This window comes from Platalea leucorodia (assembly GCF_965183815.1).
Source record: "Platalea leucorodia genome assembly, chromosome: 3".
Taxonomy (NCBI): Eukaryota; Metazoa; Chordata; class Aves; order Pelecaniformes; family Threskiornithidae; genus Platalea; species Platalea leucorodia.
In genome coordinates, this window is record NC_138825.1 from 66,746,511 (window position 1) to 66,770,380 (window position 23,870).

The following is a 23,870-nucleotide window of genomic DNA, read 5'->3' on the forward strand; positions in this document are numbered from 1 at the left end:
TATTTTCACTAAAATGATTGCCCCTGTTGTCAGTATTTGTCTAGTCAAGGGGCCTAAAATGAAGAAAACTGTCATGTAGCACAAAGCTGAATTAGAAAAGGTTGCATGCAGAAAACTACGTAATATCAAAAGCCGTGAACAATGCTCAGGCCTATTGGAATCAGTCCTGGATGTAAGTAAGTACTAGGTGTCTTGGCTCTTGTAATGAAATCAACAAAAAAATTGTTGGATTTCTTTTTCTGCCGGTTATATTCATCACAAGGTACAGCATATACATATATTTGCTGACATAGATAATTACATTCTCGAGACAGCAGAACACTGCCACTTTCAACTTTAGAGCACACTTCTCTTCGTGCTGTGGATGAGCCGAGTTCCCACACATGCTAGTAAAGTTCTCCTACACACATTAGTAGAAACTGTAACTAATGGCACATGGACTAGAAGAAAATCTAACATGTCACAGCAGTACATTTTCAATGCAACTGCTATGGATTTGCACTAGCAGCTTTTTGCTCACTTTGTACAAATCAGCTGTTTTAATGGAAAATTACAACAGGTTTGACTTCTTAATTTTTCCATCATGTGAAATGACTTAAGAATAACTGACAAGAGGCAAAATTCATTTATCTTAGCTCCAGCCATCTGGAACTAAAGTGAACGAAATTAACTGAATTAAACTATTTCTCTAGGCCCTCTGAAGTCAGGGCAATTTAACTTACCCTAAAATAGATGCTAAATGTGTGGTTTCATAATCTTTAAAGAAACTCATAAACCACCATCCTTGCCAAAACAGACTGTTCTTCTCCAGCCCCGTGCCTGCCACTGCTCCTATCTTTTTTGCCGACAGTCATGTAGCTATGCAGTAAACTGCACTGGCAAACTGATTAGGTTAAAAATTACCTGGCAAAGGTAAAAATGTTGATTTAACCACAGTGGTATTCACTATGCGGCTGCACAAATCCCCAGCACAACAAAAAGGGATGGACTGCTTTGGTATGGTGGCAATGCTAGCTTATGCTTGAGTAAAGCTGTAATGTACCTAGAGAAGAACACGGGCAGTATGACTCGCTTTCCATTTCTCTCTCTCTGGTACGGACTGTTAGGAAAATCAGCTTAGTGAGATTAGACTAAATGTCATTTTTAGAAAACTGAAGTTAAAGGAAATGACTAGTTAGGTGTACGACACGTCTGTCTAGTGCAGTCCTAACTGTATTAAAATATTTAACCCAACAAATCAACATTTCTTAAAAAGAAAGGACCAAAAGCAAACAAAATAGTTATCTGCATAAACCGAAGAGTCACTTTTTTGTTCATGAAATACAAGCTCCCTCTGATGGTCAGACCATAACGTGCATCATACGTCCATAGAACCAAAATCTGCAAATCCTGGTGGGTAAAAAACAGGATTCACTGATTCACTTTTATCAGCTTCAAATAGCATTTACAATATAACTATCAAAATGAAAATCAAAGCCAAACAATTAATTACCTTTTCCAAATTCACTTTGTACTTCAAATATTCTGTAGTGTAGCAAAGCACATGCAATGAAGAGCTTTTTAAAAATCACTGTAAGTGTGTATGTTGCTTTTAGCTCAGGATTTCTAAAAAGACTTGGACAAAGAGTGATTAAAATACTCCTAAAATTTCTAACATTAAATTTCTGTTTCATAGCGGTTTAGCACTATTCCTAGCAGATAAATATATGATGCTAATGTCTTTTAATGGATTGTTGGGAAAAAACTAGCACATTACAACAAAAAGAAGTTCCATATTAGCTCTGCTTTTCCTGAACTTTTGTCTCTGGCAAACTTAGATTTACATTGGCATTAGGAAACATGCACCATTGTAATGCTGTACCACATTCAGACATTACAGGTATCAAACAAATCTCTGTATGATTTATGGAACTAAATGCATTCTTACAAGAAGCTAATTTAACTTCTTTTATTTTCTATTTTTGTGTTATCAATATTTCTCCTTCAATATTCATGTAGAACAAAAAATAACACATGAAGTCAAAATTCACCTAAGAGCATACCAGAAACCAAACATAATCTTGAAATAGCAAAACAGTAATTCTGTAATAAACTAAACTTAGGTCTTGCCAAAAATCAAACCAGCTACAGAAATGATCTCTCTTTACTGTTCTGTGGACAACAACAGAATGATTAACATACTGCAGGCAGTACTGTGTATTTTTTTTCTTTCTGCCAGCTTCAATTTTAAAATTGCAGTTTTCTAGGGACACAAGTTATATCACAGGCAAGCTGTACTAGGAGCCAGAATAAACTTGAGACTATTAATTTCTGTCAACCATATATAACCTCACAGCAGCATATATGAAGAGCTGATAGCAATCTTCACACAGATCCTGACAATAGCAACCCAACAGAAAAGAGTTTCCAATATCTTCTCTTGCAGCTGTCTCCCTAAAATTGTGTATTCAGGATACTATCCACAGAGCAGGTACTAGGCATAGTTCTGACATACAGTGTGTTTTGAATTAATATATGAAATGTATTACAGAAAATAAACTCAGTGGCACATTTCTGGTAATATGATTCTTTACATTAGAAGATATATTTATTGTGTCAAGTACAGCCCAGAAAGTACTACGTGGTCTTTTCCCCAAAATGCAACACCTTCAGTAGCAGGTTTGGCCCTTAGAGGATTGTCTGCTAACATTTTGTAAAAACTGCATGCAAACTAAACTGTGTTGAAATTAACTCTGTAAGTGTACTCTTACATTAAAGGAATTATACATGTGATATGCTTGGGGGATGGGGGAGAATCCTAATGACTCTCTTGTTTACCTCACCAGTTCTGAAGAGTTCACATGGATTCTTTTGTTTAATATTACTTCACATTCCAAATTGCACTGCCCTGAAGGACATCTGTGTAATAAGAAATTATCTGTTTTTATCAGGTTACTTATATTAATTTTTTTGCAATTTAATCTAATGAAGACATACATAGAAACTGTTTACTGTATTCATTTTCTTCCTACTCATACCTGGCCTTTTCACTATTTTAATCTGTAACTAAGCTAACATTTGAAACACACTTGTGTAATCTTCAGCGTTACATACAGACTTAAAAACTTTTTCTGGCACAAGCATCAATACAAAAACTGAATTTGCTTTCCTGGATTATAGGTTACTCATTATGAAATAATATTAGCACTTCCAAGAAGGCACAAAAAGATACTCTGAAATCAGCAGCGATTCAGAAGTTACCGTTACGACAGTCACTAAGAAGTGGAAAGGTAGCATATCCTAAAGTCATACCCGTTAAACATTTTCAGTCATTTTACCATTTTCTTCTGGTAATGTTCAGCTCCCTACCCTGTTTCAGAACTAAATCCAGATGAAACAAACATCACTCTGTAAGTCTAGAGACTGAAGAAGAGGCCTAAGGCCAAGAAATGACCCATTCGGTTGGCAAAAGTAAGCACTGAAAGAAGAAACATTTTTACTAAACAGCAGTGTTAAGTGGAAATAATAATATACAGCTGTAGTTCTAATATAAGCAAAGAATGCTTATATGGAGTGAGTATTAATAGTTATGCTTTACAAAGAAAACATAGGTTTGCTTGTTTGCTAAATTTGACTGTACTGAGTTTGTCTACTGGGAAGGACTGTCAAACTGAAAAACAAAGGTTGAAATCTGATCTTATCTTTCACTTCTCTAATTCTGATCAAAATCTGGTCCACTAGTCTAAGATGTTGTGGTGAGTTGACCTTGCCTGGATATCAGGTGTCCACCAAAGCCGCTCTATCACTCCCCTCCTAAGCCGAGCAGGGGAGAGAAAATATAACGAAATGCTTGTGGGTTGAGATAAGGAGAGGGACAGACCACTCACCAATTACCGCCATGGGCACAACAGACTCGACTCAGGGAAATTAATTTAATTTCTTACCAATCAAATCAGAGTAGGGTAATGAGAAATAAAACCAAACCTTAAAACACCTTCCCCCCACCTCTCCCTTCTTCTCAGGCTCAACTTCACTCCCGATTTCTCTACCTGCTCCCCATGAGCGGCGCAGGGGGACGGGGAATGGGGGTTGCGGTCAGTTCATCACACGTTGTCTCTGCTGCTCCTTCCTCCTCAGGGGGAGGATTCCTCACACTCTTCCCCTGCTCCAGCGTGGGGTCCCTCCCACAGCAGACAGTCCTCCATGAGCTTCTCCAATGTGAGTCCTTCCCACGGGCTGCAGTTCTTCACAAACTGCTCCAGCGTGGGTCCCTTCCATGGGGTGCAGTCCTTCAGGAACAGACTGTTCCATGTGGGCTCCTCTCTCCACAGGTCCTGCAAGGAGCCTGCTCCAGCATGGGCTTCCCACGGGGTCACAACCTCCTTCAGGCATCCACCTGCTCCGGCGTGGGTTCCTCCACGGGCTGCAGGTGCATATCTGCTCCACCGTGAACCTCCATGGGCTGCAGGGGGACAGCCTGCCTCACCATGGCCTTCACCAGGGGCTGCAGGGGAATCTCTGCTCTGGTGCCTGGAGCACCTCCTCCCCCTCCTTCTTCACTGACCTTGGCATCTGCAGGGCTGTTCCTCTCACATATGCTCACTCCTCTCTCTGGCTGCAGTTGTTGTTGTGCAGTAACTTTTCCCCCTTCTTAAATAGGTTATCCCAGAGGTGCTACCACCATCGCTGATGGGCTCGGCCCTGGCCAGCAGCGAGTCCATCTTGGAGCTGGCTGGCATTGGCTCTATTGGACATGGGGGAAGCTTCTAGCAGCTTCTGAGAGAAGCCACCCCTGTAGCCCCCCCACTACCAAAACCTTGCCATGCAAACCCAACACAGATGTGTAGAAAATTATTCATAACAAACCTTTATTTCCTGTCATTGAAAGACATCTGGCTCTCCATGTCTAGCAACTTCAGTTATTTTGGAGTTCTTAATAATTAACTATAAACATCTCAAAATCAAAAGTTACTGTCACTAACAGAAACCATTCATCTCCTTTCACAAGAGGTATTTGAAAGGGAACACAGTTTATGAATTATCTCACTGTTTCTAAAACAGCATACATGCAATATTCTGTCATCTTCAAAAGAAATCTAAAGACAAACTCAAAGACAAGGATGAGGAAGCATCCAAAGGACTTGGTAGATTCAATCTTGGAAATAATTATGGGATTATTTGACAACCAAAGCCTTTCTGGAACTGTAAGTACTGTTCAATTTCTACCATATTGGATATTAGAAATACTTCTCTATCGAGCTTGCTTAAAATAATAAAGCATTGCCCAATAACAGCATTAGCAATTTGGTAAGCTGAAAAGCTCACAGTCTTCTATTCAACCTTTCTTTGAAATGTAAGTGAAAAAATACAAAACATTTTCTAAAAGCCCTTCAGAAATTAAACTAATGAATTGCGAGAGAAAGCACTGTATTAATAAAGACTTCTTCCATTTTTTCTCTGTACTGGACTGCAAAGAGGTAGCGTGACAGCAGCAGTCTTTGCTACTCTACAAAATGTCCTATATGGGCTATTGCACTATTAAAAAATGGTGTGACCTCACATTCCTCAGAGCACAAAAGATAATTCATCGATACTGAAAAACTCTTTTAAAGAGTCTTTCCAAGGAATAGTTGGAATTGCCGGGATAGTTTTAAAGGACACCAATGAATTACAGACAGTATTGTTCACTGAGAATTTTTATTTAGTATCTGTAAACAACATAGTTTAAGTATAGGCTCACAGACAGATAAAAATAACTCCACTCTACCTTGTTTTGGTCTAGGTAGTGACTGCTGTTTCTCAGCTGATATTTACACTCCTTTTAATTTATATATTCCTACTGACTTGAACTGTATCTTTGGACTGGCAAAGGCAGTGGCCTTAGCTCCCCTGTTAAGAGAGAACTGACAGTTTCACTCTTGAAGTGAACATGTGGGTGCACATGCATAGTAGCACGTACCTGCCACATCTTTCAGTAACTTCCTAATTGCCAAAGGAAGGCAATTAACATTGAACAAGCCACAGACTGGTTCCATAACTGCTCCAAAAAAAAATTTCAGGCTAAAGCAGCATGGAATCCAACTCCATTCCTCTGGCAGATGAGTCATGCCCTTCTCCTGAATTCCCCTCATCCTCCAAGAGTGTAGAGAAAGTCCAGATTTTACTTTATACATAAGCAGAAGTGCATGTATGAAGTAAATATATATATATACACGTATATATGTGTGTGTATATCTATGTGAGACATATATATGTGAGTCATAACTTATACATACTTACTTATACATACTTATACATGTGACAGTCATAATTTACTGAGATTTAAGAGTGATATGTATAACATACAGGAAACACAAAACTTAAAGACTCCCCAGAGCACAGAAGAGGAAAGAATGTCACTGTCTCTTACTTAGTGCTCTACTCAGCATGAATACAAACGAGAGAACTATGTAACTTTGCAAGTCAGGTAAGATGCATCACAGATCTTAAAGTCAGTAAGTACAAATATACAAATTGAAAGGGGTATAAATATCAGCTGAGAAACAGCAGACAGTACTTGGACCAAAACAACGTAGAGTGGAGTCTTTATATCCATCTACAAACCTGCACTACATTTTTTACCTATACTAAATAAAAAGATACAAGATAACAGTACTGTCTGTAATTCATTAATATCCTTTTGAACTATACTGGGAAATTCATCATATAGCCTTTGCAGGTGTTAAAAGCAGATTAATGTTGACTAAATTAGCACCAACTTATCTTTGTGCTCCACTCTTATCTAGGTTGACAAAATGTCTTTAAAGCACTTAAACTAGATTGACAAGTTGTACCTGCTATTTCTGTAAGTATAGTTGTATGATCATTTTCTGCCAACTTCACAAATCCAACTTCATTTTTGAAGTGATCAATTCCTTGAAAAGACAAATCCACAGTTTTTCCTTTCAGGAGATCTTCCACAAAATCCTTGCTGTCTGAAAGAGCACCAACTGCTCTGTCAAGAGGAAAGAAAATATCTATGTGAAAGTCAAATACAGTAATACTGTTTACACTGCTACTTATCATCCCATCCAAAAAATCTCACAAAGCTTTATTAGTGTCATTTTATGATCTACTCAGGTACTTTTGCACTACTTCCTATCAATGCAGTCAGTATTATTATTACCATTTTATAAAGGTAAACTGGTTCATACACCCTGCTGCAAAACCACAGAAATAATAAGGCAGACCTTGCAGCAGGTGTAATTCCTCAAAAGAGTTTATCTCAGTCCTCAAGGTGACTAGGTATTAACATGGTAGTGTCTCTATTACTCTGTGCATCCCATTTAAATAAGATGCTTACTCGGAAGCATTTGGTTTTTCATTCTTAAATTAATTCACTTTTTTCATCTCCTGATAGCTCAACTGAACACTCTAAGATTCTGCTTCATTCAAAGTTACTACAGAGTGTTACTTAATATTATAAACAGAGGTTAGTGACATTATATATAATGATAAAATTATATGGAAATTACTATTAAGCTCATTGAGAACTGTTATTAAAAGAAGTACTATCTAAATTGATGCTTACTTTCTTTAAGAGATAAGTGGCATGCACACATAATCTACATGGAACTTAAGAAACAGGAGCAAACCTGGTAACCTTTTAATAACCATTTTAATTAGCCATATTAAGTGCATGTACGATTACATGAAATGTTTGTTTTGACCTGCACTTGAAGTGATTCACTTGCTAAACAAAAACTATATGAACAGTCTTAGTGTCTTCTAAAAGATCTCTCACATGCTCACAGTTTTTAATTCTATTCGACAAAACTGAATTTAAACTTTTCACTAAACGGACATTGATTTTATAAACGCTAGATGGCAGTGACAGGTTAAAAACTCTCGAGAGAGTTTATTTTACTTTTTCTGTTCTAGCTGAAAGCCGTCACCATGATTTCTAAAGTAGGCTAAAACTTATTCTTATGCCTGTACAATTACAAACAACTCTACACACGTTTCAATTGTGTTTAACAAGATGGACTCTTGATGAGAACTATGCATTTAATTGAAACATAGGGCAGCTTAAGAAAGATGTTAAGGTTGATTACATGACAAAATATCCTTGATTGATATAGTCCTCCTGTGGTTTTTTTATAAGGCTTTAATCTACAACCTAGAAGTATTTTAGCTCCTATATAACCACTTTAAACAACAATGCCATTACTTGTTCCTCGGCAAAGATATTTTTCTTTGAGCATAGTCTCTGCCACTTACCTACCCTTTTATCATCATTACACAAGCTTGTTACTATGATGTCTTCCATATGTGCTATATTTCAAGACCTTTCAAAAACACCATCTAATACTGATTATAACTGTCAGATTACTTCACAGGTAATCATGTGTAGATTTATTTACCGATATGAACCCGAAAATTGTTCCAAAACAAGTACAAATATTTCAAATACAGTGTCAAAGATTGCAGCGGGCTTTCAAGTAGTGAATCATGCACATACCTAAAACCCATCCCCGGATTTTTTGCTTCTGAGAACTGGTACACAGGGAATCATGGAAAGCTCTGTTCCCCAGCTGAACAAAGATTTATATTTACATACTGCAGGGTCTGCTGCAGAACTCACTGACCAGCTCTACCTGATGAGGTCTATGAAAGGTCAATTCAAACAGTGCAGTGTGTTTTCAGTTTAGCACTGTGTCACTGAAGATTTAGTTCTACTTTTTCTTTTATATATAATCTTGTAAACACGAAAATATTTAGAAAAATAGTTTTCATCTCACTCTAGCATATTTTGTATTTTCATATTCTGTCAATCACTTTATAATATCTAATAATTGCTTTTTAAGAATAATGCACAAGGACAAACATTTCCACTGAAATCAATAGCAACAAATGCAACAGTGGTATTTTCTTGTTATTCCATACCAAATAGTATTTACGATGCCAAATAGTAGTTACGCTCAGTGCAACTAACCCACAGGGATAACAAAAAAGTTTACAAGCATTTTGCTCCAAAGGGGGGGGGGGGAGGGGAAGAATTAAGCAGCATATTCTAACTGAATACAAACCAGGATTACAGAGGCAGTACCTGTTTTTTTTCTATATTGCTGTAGTGTAAATATTATAATTTTATATTACTTAAAATTGCCATAGCTTCTTTTTAGAAATTTCTGAATTGCTAATTTTGATTACTCATTAGAAAAGCAACCTTGCAAAAAAAAGTCAAACTGAATCCTTTCAGCTCTCACATTTATAATGAAAAGGTTAGTTTCACAGAGTCTTTGACAAATGACAAGCAAGAAGAATTTGACATTACAGTCTGGTAATGAAGGCATTTACTGCAAAGGCAGGCATCCTGATTTCTAGTACCTGATCCCATGACTACACATACATTTAGCATGGACTAGAACTCCTTTGCTTGAAGGGAGTGCTGTCACGACTCTTGCTTGCTTGCTTTCTTTGTGGGTTTTAACATCTCACATTCATGATTTCATATAGTCCTACAAAAAGAGATGTAAAGTGCATTCATGCAGGCTAGGTCACAGCTAATCAGTTAGCTGAGTTAAACTCGCATGGGAATTGCAGGTCTGGATTCCCTTAGAAAGAGCGGCCTAGAATACAGATCTTCAATTTTCAGGGTGAAAGCTCTATGTACTAAAATACCATACAAAGGGCTTTGTACTGAATTGAATGTTATGTTTAGCACATTCTTATCACGCGTTTTGACTTCAAATAGCATTCAACACATTTCATTTCTGTATAGACAGAGGCACTATTGTGCAAACACAGTAGAAAAACTGTAGATATCTAAGTAACTTAATGGATCCAAACCTAAGGATCTATGGACTCTCAGATGCCCAGTTGACTAGCTGCACTTTGTTTGAGGGATTACTCTCACCCCACATTAACACACAGGTTCTTTGCCAGCCTGGATCTTGGTTTCTTTCCATTAACCTGGTATCAAAAATTGGTGAAGCAAAGAAAGGAAGATTCAACTTTTTATGCTTCAAGTTGTCCCAGAAGATTAAACAGAAAACATCAGTTATAGAAAAAAAAAAAAAAAAAAGAATCCCACATAATAGAAAATGCAATCTAGAATACCTGAGGATAGCTGAGCTAGATACCTGTAGGAGGCATCTGGCCAGGGAAGGGGTGAATCACTGGGGAAGCTGCTGCTGACTAGAGGACAGCTCCTGGGCGCCTGGACTGTGGAGTTCTGCTGGGAGAGGCAGAGAAGAACTCCGTAAGTAAGTGCTTGGGTGGCAGTCAGACAGTGAGAGCTGACAAGGAGCTCAAGGAGTAGCAAAAGATACTGAATTTGGGAATAGTTGTTTTGATATACAGTTTAGGACTCTAAAAAATATTCAGGAGGAGGCATACTTGCCTTTGAGATATCCTCTCACATTCCCTTTTCTAAAAAGTTCATACTTCAAACCCTTTTTAAAAAAATCTTGTGCACACAGTCGGTGGTTGTGCTCACCAATTTTCTGGTGCTACCACAGTTTGCTCATCAACCAGGGCAAGAGGAAGCTGGTGTGCCTGCTCCAGGAGACAAAAGGCACATGGAGAGGAGAGGGAGTCCAGCAGATCTAGTATCCTTTGCTTTCCTTTCTATTCTCTGTTCCCAGCTATCTGTTCCTCTCCCTTTAGATCAGACCATAGGAAACGAGGATGCTGACAGACTTGCATCCTCACAGGAGAGGTAAGAGTCTAGAGGCTTCAAGGATACAGCATTCAAGGAAACAAGTGTGAAAAACAAGCAGGGCAATTGATTTGGATACACTGATACCTCAATATTTTTAGGTGCGTTAAATGTTTTTAGCCAAAACACTTCTACTTATTAGAAGCATGCCCTTGACTACCAAATGGTTCCTACATTCTATCTTGGATTCTCACTCTCTTATGAGCAAACTTTAACAGCCAAACCCTCTGGGGGAAAAAAGTTATTTAACACACACTTATTAGACACATTATTTTGTAACTGTATTACCATAACCAAAGCAATGTCTCACTGCACTTATTCATTATGTGATATAGATAATTCAGTACATAGATCGCACGCCTGCTAAAACTGCAGAGTGAACCAGTAAGATATATATAGAGATAGATAGATATATATGACAGAGGGCCCCTGAAAGAACTCCTCTGGGGGAGATGAAACCATGAGGCTTCTCTTTCCCAGAATTATAAGGATCTGATGAATTTTGATTCATTAGCAATTCACTACAAAATTGACACATAAGCAATGGAGGATTCCCAGATGTTCGTATAATGCCAGCAGGCCATTTATCAGCATTTTACATAATACTCTGTTACAGTTACCAAAGTGTTTGTAATCTCAATTCTGCAATTATAAAGTGCAAATATAGAGACATCACATATGCAGGCCACTGGGCACCACATCTAAATAGAAACCATCGAGAAAGTCTGCGTAAAGCAGGACTATAAAATACAATGTATGTTTTCATTTCAAGTCAAAATTACAGCTAGACACACAAATTATTATTCTGAACATTCATAAATTACAGCTGTATAGATAAGACTTTAAAGTCTCAACGTCTTCGTATTAACCATTGAACCTGTACATTAAAGTAGGCTTGTCAGATAGCAGTACAACATGTGATAAACAGTAAAAAAACACCAAAGAGCTGCATTTTTATAAAGCAAGTAGTTGCATCTAAGACTCAGACACATAATGTCATTGTGTAATACACACGCCTTTCCACAACTTTTCTACCTTTTATATGATCAAAAAGATCAGGTATATCACTGAAGTAACATAAAAATTATACTTTTGGTAAGGCCTAATAGCCACCTCTCTTCTAGCATACTTAGATTTTTAGAATAATAAATTCATTTAGGGCCATAAAAAAACCCTGTAACTGTATGAGGCATTAGCTTGGAGCTAAGGTTTACTTTAATAAAGTCTTTCAGTGACAATTACTAATTTGGCTTATAACATTTGCTAAGCTATGAAATCCTGAAAATTCCCCTCTTAATCTATTTAGTCCCCCCTATATCAAAACATTGTTTTAAAATAATTACTTTAGCAAACATGAGATTTGTGCATGCAAGTTCAGCACACAGTATGAGAAATGCAAGGAAAAAAAGAATACCTTGTTCAGAGCTCATGACATACCATAAATTATGAAAACAGCTAATATTAAGATTAGCATTTTAAGAACAACATGAATTAAATATTCAGTAACCCTAGTAATTTAGGGCTGACAAAAAATAAGCATCAGTTACCCCTGCTAGTCTTTTTATGAACGCCTCCAGCAAAAATACTTGTATATACTTCATTTAACACCAAATACCTACATGCTGATTTCTTCTTCATTGGATAAATGCATCACTAACATGGTGACATGCAACGAGCCAGAGTGAACCATTGCTTTGGAAAGCCTTTGATCCTTTTGTGTTATTGCATCTTGGACAGCCTGAATATTGCCAGTAATCTGGGAAGAAAGACAGACACAGAAACAACAGTTAGCCGTTACAATTACTGTATCCCATCATGCAAGTGAACAAGAAAGCACACAAACTGAAATCAAACGTTTATGTAAAAACCATTCTAGCAAAAGAAAGTTTAATCCTCTGACAAAACTGCGCTAATTGAACCAAGTAAACTCAAAGTGGGTACGAATGGAGTCATTAATAAATCACTGGACACTCCCCATCACATGTTAATAGGAGTTTGCTTCCATTAAGTATGATAAATTCCTGGAGCAGATTATGATCATCCAGTTTTACACTGCCAGTAATCCAAATAAAAGGCTTCTTCAAGGACTTTCTCTGCCCACTTTGCTAAACCTGTACGTTGCTATGTGCAGACAAGTGCCTGGAAAGAGATCTTTTAGGATCGGGCACATGAAAAACAGGAATATTCAGTAAATAATTTGTAGAGATATCCAATTTATGATTCTGATTATACTGTCCAATAGACAGATATAATTTATATACTCTCTTCAACCACATTTTAATGACTTTCCATACAACATGTATACAATTCTAACTTCATCAGTCTTTTTCTTAAAAATTATTTGAATTAAATTTTCTTCATTGAAATTTATTTGTATGGTTATACCTGCTTTATAAATTGTATCCAAAATGTTTACTGTGCTTGCCATTATGATAGTTGTATTGTAGTGATTAAAAAAACCAAAACAAAACAAAACAAAAAAACAACCCTGCAACAATTCTTGAATATGTTAGTGCAAATTAAATCAAATCCAATAACCTTGACCATCTGACAAAATGAGTTATTTCTTAAAGCATGGTAAGCAAAGACATTCCAGACAAATCAGCTTTGGTGTATAGAGTCTAAAAGAAGCATGTAGAAAACTTCCATCTGATTTTTTTATTTATTTGAAGCTCAGTGGTGAATGCTTCACAAATATACTGTACATATTGACGTTTATAACACAAGCACAAGTAGCTCTTACGTTAAAAAAAAAAAAAAGCCTTGATATATTTTGGTAGTTCTGTTAATTCTAAGGAACACATACATTTCCGAAGAAAACACAATCTAATAGGAGCGGTCAGTATTTTTCTGATCGAATTTCTTAAGATAAGTTTTGACACGCAGGAGTTTTACCTAACGTGCCATAGATATCTAGTAGTGCCACGTAAATAAATTCAAATTATGACTGAAAGGAAACAACTCTAGGGAGGGTGGGGAGGAGGAAGGAAGGTAAAAGCCACTTGCTTAGAAAAAGGTGATATGGCATCTACAAAACCACAAGTGTCTTTGGTAGTGTAAGACATATGAAGAAAATTGCACCAACATTTTGATCATAAATCATGTTTTAATAAGATCATCTTCCTTTATGTGTCAGAACTGATCTTATCCTGGATAAATAACACTTTTATTGTCTCAGATGTAGGAGAAATTTAACCCACATTTAAGCAAAAAACTGGTAAACATAATCCCTGATAATTACAATGTATTGACTGCAAAATTATTTAAGTTTATAAACTAAAGCAAATGTGGTTATCCCTGTAATGAAAAAAAACCACAAGCCTCAAAAATGAAATTACCTATCATAAGAATTACAATTTTATTCCATTTTCAACTATTGCTTCTAAATTTAATTTGCACCTGAGAGCTGGCAAAGAAAAAAAAAAAAGTAAGTGTACAAGCCCTTGAAAATACAGAAGACAGGTGTGGAACTGTGTTACCATAGCAGTAAGACCATCCTAGCTCTGAAAAAGATCAATGTTATTCAGCATTCAGATTAGGAGCCAATACCCCACATCCCCTTATCCATGTCATTTCCTTCAGTAGTACTTCTGAGTCCCTTCCTTCTCGTGTCCTAAACTACCTCCAGCTCCCTCACATAGTTCAGTTCTGGCTTGGGCAAGAAGCAACACACGCTGTGGCTGATTTTCAGCTTAAGGGGTTGACTGGCTAACAAACATGCAGATATTCATTTGTCAGCTGGCAGGTCTAGAATAGGTAATTGCCACACTACAAGCATGTTCTTTCAAGGCTCTCTCTTTTATGAAAGCACCAATCCCACAAAAATTGTAGGAAATTAGTACTTCCAAGATGTCAATTTTTTAATCCATATTTGGACAACAGGTTGACAAACCACAGCAGGTTCAAAACCCACAGAAACCCAATGGGGTTATAACAAGGCAAAGAGATAGGCAGGTTCACACCTGTATAAACTCCATTAGGAAACCAAGCTAAAACCCTAACGAATAACATACCTTTGGAACAAGATTAATTCCAAAGATGGCCAGTTAGCAGTTCCAGGGACAAGCTATTGCTGAACCCACCAGAAAAGCATGAAATGAGCTGCCTTTTTTAAAGGCAAAATAGAAAGACTGAGCACGTTCTCTCTCTCTCTGGCTACGTGACAACATTCTACACAAGCTACACTATTCAGAAAGAAGAAAAAAAGTTTTCAAGTACATTTTTGTGAATGTCAGGAATTTAATATGTTTTCCCAGAAGTTATGTGATCAAAATGTAACACAATAGCTGTAGCATAGCTGTGCCATCACAATGCATAATATAACTTCAGATTCATTCTGTTTTCTTCAGTGAAATCTAAGGTGAAATTAACAGTTGAGTATGCTGAATTGTAATTAAGTGAGCCAGGACTCTTCCTACATCTCTGTATACTAGTTATGACCCACGGCATAAATAAAAACTTTACATTGCTATTTAACCTGCTACTTACATTACCTTACAAAGTTTTATATTACATTCCAACTGCTATCATGCTGACTATTTCTTCTAACTTGAGATTTCCTAACTTAACTAAAAGAAATGTCTGCAGGCAGATCATACTCAACAATTGCCCCCTCAGATTATTTTTAAAAGTGCTCCAATATAAGGCCTCAAATACTGATTTCCAAGTCCCCTCTCCCATTACTTGGAATACGTTGTTCTGAAGAGTAATAAAATAACTTAGTTTTGCTTACTGCAAGGATGCTACTAGTAAGTGAATACAAAGACTGTAAGCTTTATAGATTTAACAGATTAATTATAATTATAATCAAGACTGGAGGACCCTGAAAGACTAACCTACCAAGTGATAACACATCAGATGAAACATAACTTAAAAAAAAATTACCAGAAAAGGATACAATGATAATCATCCATTTAACTATTTTTGCACAAGTAATAATGCAAAGTTCAACATAAATTCAAAATTAATGGAAGACCACATTTTATTTCTGAAGATTCAAAACATAATTAAAATGAAAACAAGGAAACTGTTTAATTTCCAAGAGGAACAGTTCATTAAATGTTCCAGAAATATCCCTTATTACAAAATGGTTCTCTGGGTAAAGCTTAAAATACTACATAAAACATGAAGAAAGAGTACTAATGCCTAAAACACTTCACTGGAATAAAATCAGATCCTCAAGAAAACAAAGGTCTCTCATAACTAACTGAAATACTACCAGTAATTACTAGATTCCCTCTGGCTATCAAGAAACCAGGTGTCTTCAGTCTCAATGTTGGCTAATGCTGCCTATACAAACTTGAACGTGTATTTTCTACTTTCAGAACAATTCTACATCTAAGGCAAGTATAAACAAAACTTTCTAGCAAAGCCCTGGAATTCCCAAATGCTCTGAGATTTAATATAGTTGTTCCTTTACCTCTGTAAATGGTATGAGACTAAATACATGACATATAAAAAAGCATGTATAGTTAAGACTTTTCCACTCAACCAGCCATTCAACATAATAACCATTGTGAGCAGGAATTCTCAATTATCAGATTATATAACCCCTACATTATTCTTGCACTTGTTAAATCATGGAACAGACAGGAAGAAAAGATATTTCAGAGTAAGACAGCACAAAACATCTCCCACAATATTCATGTCAGGCTATCCTGGATCTTATGAAACCAGCCTCTAGAATCTCTTCTTCACATAGTATGTTTTGAAGACTCAAAGATTGCACTATAATTTTCAAACCTACTTTGCTTTATTTTCATTTCGGATTCTCTTAACCTTTGACTTTCTCAGAGAACAGATAGTACAGATGTAGGATGAGTTAAAATTCACCTGAGAGAGCTTCTGGTATTAAAAAATAAACCTAAATTTGGAAATGGTGGTAAACTGTGAGGTTTAACTTTTTCAACATAATGTACCTACTTTCCTTGTTCGCAGACACAAAAAGTATCAAAGCTGTATCAGACATCCCACAGCATGTAAGAAATCATTCTCATTCACTGTCTAAATGAGACAACACATGCCAACTACAAGAAAATACATTTTCTTAAAGAGCTCTCTGCACTTCTTGAATCCATTTAAACAACATCTCACTAAAACAATAGGTCGTTTGAATTTTAAATTAGATGGTCAATTTTACTGCAAAATGTTAAACTACAAACTGCCTAGTTAAAACAGCAACAGATCCAAATTTAAATTCCTATCTATAAGGAGAGCTTAAGGGATTTTCTTATTAAATTAAATAAGAATGTCTCTCTTCCTTATTCTAAGTGAATGACAAAATAAGCAATACTGGAACAGTACAGAGGGGAAATGTAAGTTAGCTTCAGTCAAAGTAATGTGAAATCCGTAAGACTGACAAATCGCATAAAAAGATAAATATTTTTCCTCTAGTCTTTTCCAGATAAGCAATTTTATTCACAAAAATGTTACATAAAATAAAGTTACTCTTTGAATAGGCTGCTAATGTTTCTTTAAAAATACCTGAAAAAAATTATTTTGCTCAAGATCAAACACTGTTCTTATAAACACATGCAGCTGTTGAAGTACTTCGGGTTATACCAAATTAGTACAATAAAGAATATCACCTGTGGATTAGTAATGGGAAGAGAAATGAAATAATTCGGCTGATACTGTTTTTTCTTTTTCTTCTTTCTTTCACTGCCTTCTTCAATTTCCCTTCCAGTAGTCCTCTTTCTTTTCTTTTTTAAATTTATTTCAGAGGTTGCATGCACTGAAGAGAAAAAAAAAAGATTACTTTCAGCATACCGACAAATCAAAACAAAGATATACTTAATCTCATGTCAACAGGAGCTGGACTTCAGTCAACTGACTGAAGTGTGTCTTCCCAGTCATCTGATCTGCCCATGCTCTGAACTGTCTGATTGGGATCCTACTCCAACCTGAATTAATGTAGTCTAGCAAGTGGAGTACCATACTTGAACTAACAGCCTATATCTTTAAGCAGGGCTTATGAACTGCTAACGTAGACACACGGCTTCCAAACTGCTGTGTTTCATTTAGCCAACTCACACTGCAGTGGAATAGGCCTGCTAATTGTCTACACTTGAACATGGACGTGACTTTAGAGCAAAAGTGCCAATATTAAATTTCAAAAATCCCATGCATGCTGCATTTTGAAATATAAAACAAGATAATACATAGGATTATTAAAGGTTGTATTAGACTAGGACTAGCCAACCTATAGTTCAAGGACCAAAGCCAGCCCAGACGAAAATTTAATCCAAGCCAGATCTACTCTCTACCTCCTTCTTTCCCAAAGACCCCTTCCAACACAGATAGCAAAAGAAAAGTGCATGTCCTCAGTTCTTCCTTTGCACCATAAATTATTTTTCTCCCAGTTTATTTCCCCAAGACTTTGCAGACCCTCTTCCACCATGCGGCTTGACACATACCCACAAGCTGACCAGGCTGCAGACATCGACTGCCCAATTCGGGGTGCACTTACAGCCACATGCTGGGAATACACATCTTGGAAGATAGCTCATAAAAGCCACCACGTGAGAAGCTCATATACAGTAATGTGAATTAACATACAAGATGTCTTTATTCTGTGACTCATTGCTGCAATGGATCACAAAATGGTAAATTTTTAATATGCTCAAGTATTTGCAGGACTGAGTACTAATCAGAGAGGCTCAGGACCGGATCCTGTTTGCAGGGAGACTCTGTTCCATGTGTACATGCCAACAGGCAGGACCAAGAACTGACTGTGTGATGTGTCTGTGCTTTCACACTACTTCTGTTTAATATACTTACTAACAAATTCATCTTCAATATCTGTGTCGACAAATGGCATTTCTGCCATCAGAGATTCTACCGAATCAGCAGGACATGGCTCTTTTCTCTGTTGTGTGCTTTTCTTATTCTCTTTAAGGATTTTCTTTTGCAGTACATTTTCCAGCCCATCTGTAATATATTTAAAATAACACACTGGGTCTGAGTTCTTGATATAAATAGCTAAGAGGCATTATATGCAAGCAATATACCAAGCATACATTTCTCTAATTATCAGCAAATGAATATTGACATATAACCCCCTTAAGAATGCTGCTCTTCTGCCATGTTAACATATCAGCAAAAATACTTCAATGTTTTATGTGGAATAGCAAAAAGAGGGAGATCAGCCTTCTGTACTTAATAACTTGTGGTCTTGTTCGGTTCTAAGAAAATGCAATTACATGCAAAAAAAAAAAAAAAAAAAGGGAAAGAGATATATCTATATATAAAAAACTTATAACCAAGCATGAAAAAATAAAGTCTTCAGACATCCCATAAAGTTCACTTTAGATAATAGTAATGGCATATGAAATTCAGTGCAGAAAAACATTGGCAAATGAATTCCAATGTAAATACACTGAAAATGAGGCACGAAGGAGCAGGAAGGGAGTCCTACCATTCCACGTATAACAAAGAGTTCTCATCTGACTATATATTCAGGAATTAGATGATTATTCTACTCCTGCATCTCCCACACAATATAACATGTTACAGACAGCAATGATCTGAACTTCTGTTTCTAAAAACTGACTTCTAGTATTTAAGCTAAAGAAGGAACCAATACAAATTAAAACTCATCTCGCATGTATAAAGATACACATGAAGTTCTACCTCAGTCATACCCCAATAGCAGAACAATCTCCACTAACAAGTTTTTAAAAATGTCTTTTTCCCTAAGAGTACTAACTAAGCACCCGTTACTTCCTTATGTCTGCTTCATGTTTCTGCATCAGTAAACTCTAATATTTGCATACTAAGTTATACCTTAAAAAATGAAAAGGTAAAATCTTCTCTAGCAGCAAAAAATGTGCACATAACCAGGCATCCAGCAATATTCTTTTGGGACAACTCCACAATGGGATTACTGTAGTGGAAGAAGTCTTATGTCAGAATTGCAGTTTATCCTAGGACAGCTCATTACTACAGACAACATACTTTCAAAGCTCCTCTTGTGACCAGTGCAGATAGTCCAAATCTGGCCCAAGGGGAAAATCTGGCAGCAAAAGTGCATGTTATGTTCTTGGGGCATGCAAAGCTACACTACATGTATAAAATGAATATTACAGACCCAATCTGGGTTATTATGACCCTGTGGAGTGTTTCTTGCACATATCACTTTATGCTAGGAAAGATAAGTAAAAGAACAACCTGATTAAATGTTAATTCACTCCAGGCTAAAGCAGGGAAGCATAAATCACTCTGTGGTTGTGGTCTGACACCTAACTTTACCCCAGAGGCTATTAAAAAGAAACAAAGTATTTAGATTTGTTGCTTGTTCCCCTTGTAGACACTAAAGAACTATGCACAATAAACAGATGCTAAAGCAGTAATAAAATTTTTACTTAACACTTAAAGTAAAGCTCACACAAACCAGATTGTTGCTGGTGATCCACAAGCATACAGAGAACAACAATCCTTCCTTCAAAGAGATCTCAAAGTGAAGGACAAGACAGAAGTCCATGGAGAGAAGTCCATGAAACTTCTTGTCTACTTGGACTTTAGTAAGGCCTTTGACACTGCCTCCCACAGCATTCTCCTGGAGAAGCTGGCTGCACACAGCTTGGATGGGTGCACTCTACGCTCGGTTAAAAACTGGCTGGACGGCCGAGCCCAGAGAGTGGTGGTGAATGGAGTCAAATCCAGTTGGCGGCCAGTCACGAGTGGTGTTCCCCAGCGTTCAGTACTGGGGCCGGTCCTGTTCAATATCTTCATTGATGATCTGGATGAGGGGGTTGAGTGCACCCTCAGTAAGTTTGCAGATGACACCAAGTTGGGTGGAAGTGTCGATCTGCTGGAGGGTAGGAAGGCCCTGCAGAGGGACCTGGACAGGCTGGATCGTTGGGCCGGGGCCAACTGTATGAGATTCAACAAGGCCAAGTGCCGGGTACCGCACTTCGGTCACAACAACCCCATGCAACGCTGCAGGCTGGGGGAGGAGTGGCTGAAAAGCTGCCCAGCGGAAAAGGACCTGGGGGTGTTGGTTGACAGCTGCCTGAACATGAGCCAGCAGTGTGCCCAGGTGGCCAAGAGGGCCAATGGCATCCTGGCTTGTATCAGGAATAGTGTGGCCAGCAGGACCAGGGAGGTGATCGTGCCCCTGTACTCGGCACTGGTGAGGCCGCACCTCGAGTACTGTGTTCAGTTTTGGGCCCCTCACTACAAGAAGGACATCGAGGTGCTGGAGCGTGTCCAGAGGAGGGCAATGAAGTTGGTGAAGGGTCTAGAGCACAAGTCTTATGAGGAGCGGCTGAGGGAGCTGGGGTTGTTTAGCCTGGAGAAGAGGAGGCGGAGGGGAGACCTTATTGCTCTCTACAACTACCTGAAAGGAGGTTGTAGTGAGGTGGGGGTCGGTCTCTTCTCCCTAGTAACGAGTGATAGGACGAGAGGAAACGGCCTCAAGCTGCACCAGGGGAAGCTTACGTTGGATACTAGAAAAAACTTCTTCACCAAAAGGGCAGTCAGGCACTGGAATAGGCTGCCCAGGGAAGTGGTTGAGTCTCCATCCCTGGAGGTATTTAAAAGAAGGGTAGATGTGGTGCTCGAGGACGTGCTTTAGTGGTGGACTTGGCAGTGCTAGGTTAACAGTTGGACTCGATCTTAAGGGTCTTTTCCAACCTTAACGATTCTATGATTCTATGAAACTGACAAACAAGTAGGTCGGTCTGGGGCAGAAAAGTTATCGACAAGATTCAGAAGTGCAGAATCATAACAAGTCCCTTTTGCTCCTAGCTGGTTAAGGTGGCATCAGCTGCAGAAGAAGGACTCACATAAATCTGAAGGGTGTATATTGCAGATTACGCATTTCCTTTGCTCTGTCTGCTCAAGAAGCAACATACTTGAGCCACTTTGAAAAATTCTGTCTGCTCACAATAGCAGATGGGCATAGCAAAGGCACAGCTTGATCAACAACATCCCTTCTCTAATCAGTTAGCTGAACTGAACAGGTACTTCTTCCAAATTCTACAGGTTGTGCCTCAAGCACAAAAACTCCATCCCTCATCTCTTCTGAAATCTTTGTTAAAGAAATCAGCAACAAAATTCAAGAATTGCGTTCTAGTCACTAAAACAACCTGAAAACAAGATTTTTCAAAATTCTTGACATAACGTCGATAATCTGAGACCTAAGTAACAAAACCAGCTTCCATAGGAACCCTTTGACCATCAAGCTGTTATACAATAAACGCTTTTTTCTTAATTGCATGCTTAATTATATTAGCCTGAATTTCATATATGAGCAGGTATATACATTATTCCCATATTTGTATTTGTTTAAGTGGCTGCTCATCTTCACCAATATTTAAGTAATCTGTTCTAGCAGAAAAAAAAAAATTGTAAACCTAGCTCATAAAGGGGAGAATACAAAAATAAGGTGCAATAAAACATATTTGATTGCACTCCTTTCCCAGCCCTCTTCTCTCCATACTCAGATTATAGTTTCAGATAGAATAATCTTCTGTTACATGACAGCTGCACATCAGAGATTAGAGTGAGATTAGGTCTCTAGGCACTGTTTCCTGTTTAATATGTTTATGTTCCTATGTTTAATATGTTTATGTTCCTATGTTTAATAACAAATGAATCCTTTGGAGACAATTTAACTGAAAACTGCTGTAGAAATAGATGGTCTTACTCTCCAGGCTTTGTGAACCTCCAGTGCTGGTACCAGTGTTTATATAGTCAGAGAACTGAAAAAGCTTAAAAAAAAAAAAAAAACACCCAAACTTGGGGGAAAAAATGGTAGGTTTAGTATTCGGCCAGGTCAGATGCTTACACCGACTGCAAGCCTGGGGACAGAGCGGGGCAGGCAGGGAAAATAAAAGCAGAAGACTTTTTAGCACCAGCCCACCATTAAGTTGAATCACTTTCCCCTACGCTCTCCACAACCCCTGCTGTGAAATCCACCTTTTTCCATTCGAATACGTGTGCACACGCCATCGTTTTTGCAGCCGCTCTGCCCAACGCGACCGTTTAACGGCTAACGGACATCAGCAACGTCGAGTCTCCCCCCCGCCCCTCACAGCACGACCCACACACGCTGCCCGCCGGCAGCGGAGGGCGCCCGGTCCGCGCTGAGGCGTCTCCGAGGCCCCGCGGTCGCCTCCCCCGCCGGCTGCGGGCGGCTGCCCGCAGCCGGCGGGGGAGGCGACCGCGGGGCCTCGAAACCGCGAGCCCTCTTCCCCCAGCGCCAGGCCGCCCCGCCGCCTCCTCACCGTGCTCCGGGGTCGCGCCGGCTGCGCAGGACAGGTCCCCGCCGCCACCGCCGCCCCCTCCCGCTGCCGCCGCCGGCCGCAGCGCCATGAGGCGGGGGAGCGCGGGGAGAACCCGCCGGGCGAGGAGGGGGCGGGCCGCCGCCGGCCTCGCCGAGTAAAGCGCGGGGAGAAGCCGCCGCAGCAGTCGCTGCATGCCCGGTTAGGGCGAGCAGCAGGGCTGCCCGGCGGGAAGCCGCGGGCCGCAGGCGATCTACCGCAGCCGCCGGGGAAAGGACGGCGGGGAAGCGGGCCGTGAGCCCGCGGGACTACAGCTCCCAGCGTGCTCCGCGCGGGGCACGGCGGGAGGCGGCCCCGAGCCTTGCACGTCCCCACCCGTCGCTTTCCTCTACCCTGCCCTGCCTAATGCCGGTTGTTGGCTGAGCCGTCCAATTCACGGAGAAGTTATTGAGATAGCGTGTCCTGAAGCGTGAGATCCGCATTTGCAAGCCTTGCTTTCACTCGGTATTTTACCAAAATGTGCCTGCCCGAGGGCTCGTCCCACAGAAGGGCTGCGACTAACAGGAGTGGTTTGGGCTGTGTCTTCCCAAAACAACCAGTTGTAGCTTGGGGCTGCCAGAAGAACTGTATACAATCCAGAGTGATCATTTCCCTCCATCTAGCTGCAGTCTAGATGGTCTTGCTGTAAACTGCTTGCTTTACACAGCCCTTTCGCCCTCCCACGCAGCCCCGGAGCCCTGCACAAACGCCTCTGCTGTGGCCATACAGTCTCCTGTTGGGAATCAGCCCCTGGGGTGTACGGGAGAGGCCGCTTCTCTTGAGGCGAGGAATGGGTGACGCTATTTGCCTGCTTAAATAAAGACTTGGTGCCTCCTGGAAGCCAAATCCTGTTGCTGTGTTCTGTGGGACAGAAGAAGTGTGAGAAGCCAAGCCAACTGTCACCTGGTGCTTTTACAGATCGG

At 39.1% G+C, this 23,870-nt stretch overlaps 1 protein-coding gene across 6 annotated transcripts in view; it reads right to left on the reverse strand.

The window, feature by feature from the left end:
* AKAP7 (A-kinase anchoring protein 7) overlaps positions 1 to 23,188 on the reverse strand; it is a 93,532-nt gene extending 70,344 nt beyond the window's left edge. For 2 of the 6 annotated variants that reach the window (XR_014227636.1, XM_082306610.1), the window contains exons 1-5: positions 22,912 to 23,188; positions 18,461 to 18,610; positions 17,269 to 17,414; positions 12,301 to 12,437; positions 6,813 to 6,973 (exon numbers count right to left, since the gene is read on the reverse strand). Coding sequence is in view for 5 of the 6 variants with exons in the window: in XM_082306610.1 (XP_082162736.1) it covers positions 6,813 to 6,973; positions 12,301 to 12,437; positions 17,269 to 17,414; positions 18,461 to 18,610; positions 22,912 to 23,104 (787 nt within the window). In the remaining variant the exon portion in view is untranslated. Of the gene's footprint in view, positions 1 to 6,812; positions 6,974 to 12,300; positions 12,438 to 17,268; positions 17,415 to 18,460; positions 18,611 to 20,072; positions 20,144 to 22,911 lie in introns of those variants that run through there. The other 4 variants (XM_082306613.1, XM_082306612.1, XM_082306611.1 and 1 more) reach the window with 3 other exon arrangements.
* Positions 23,189 to 23,870: the final 682 nt, after the last annotated feature.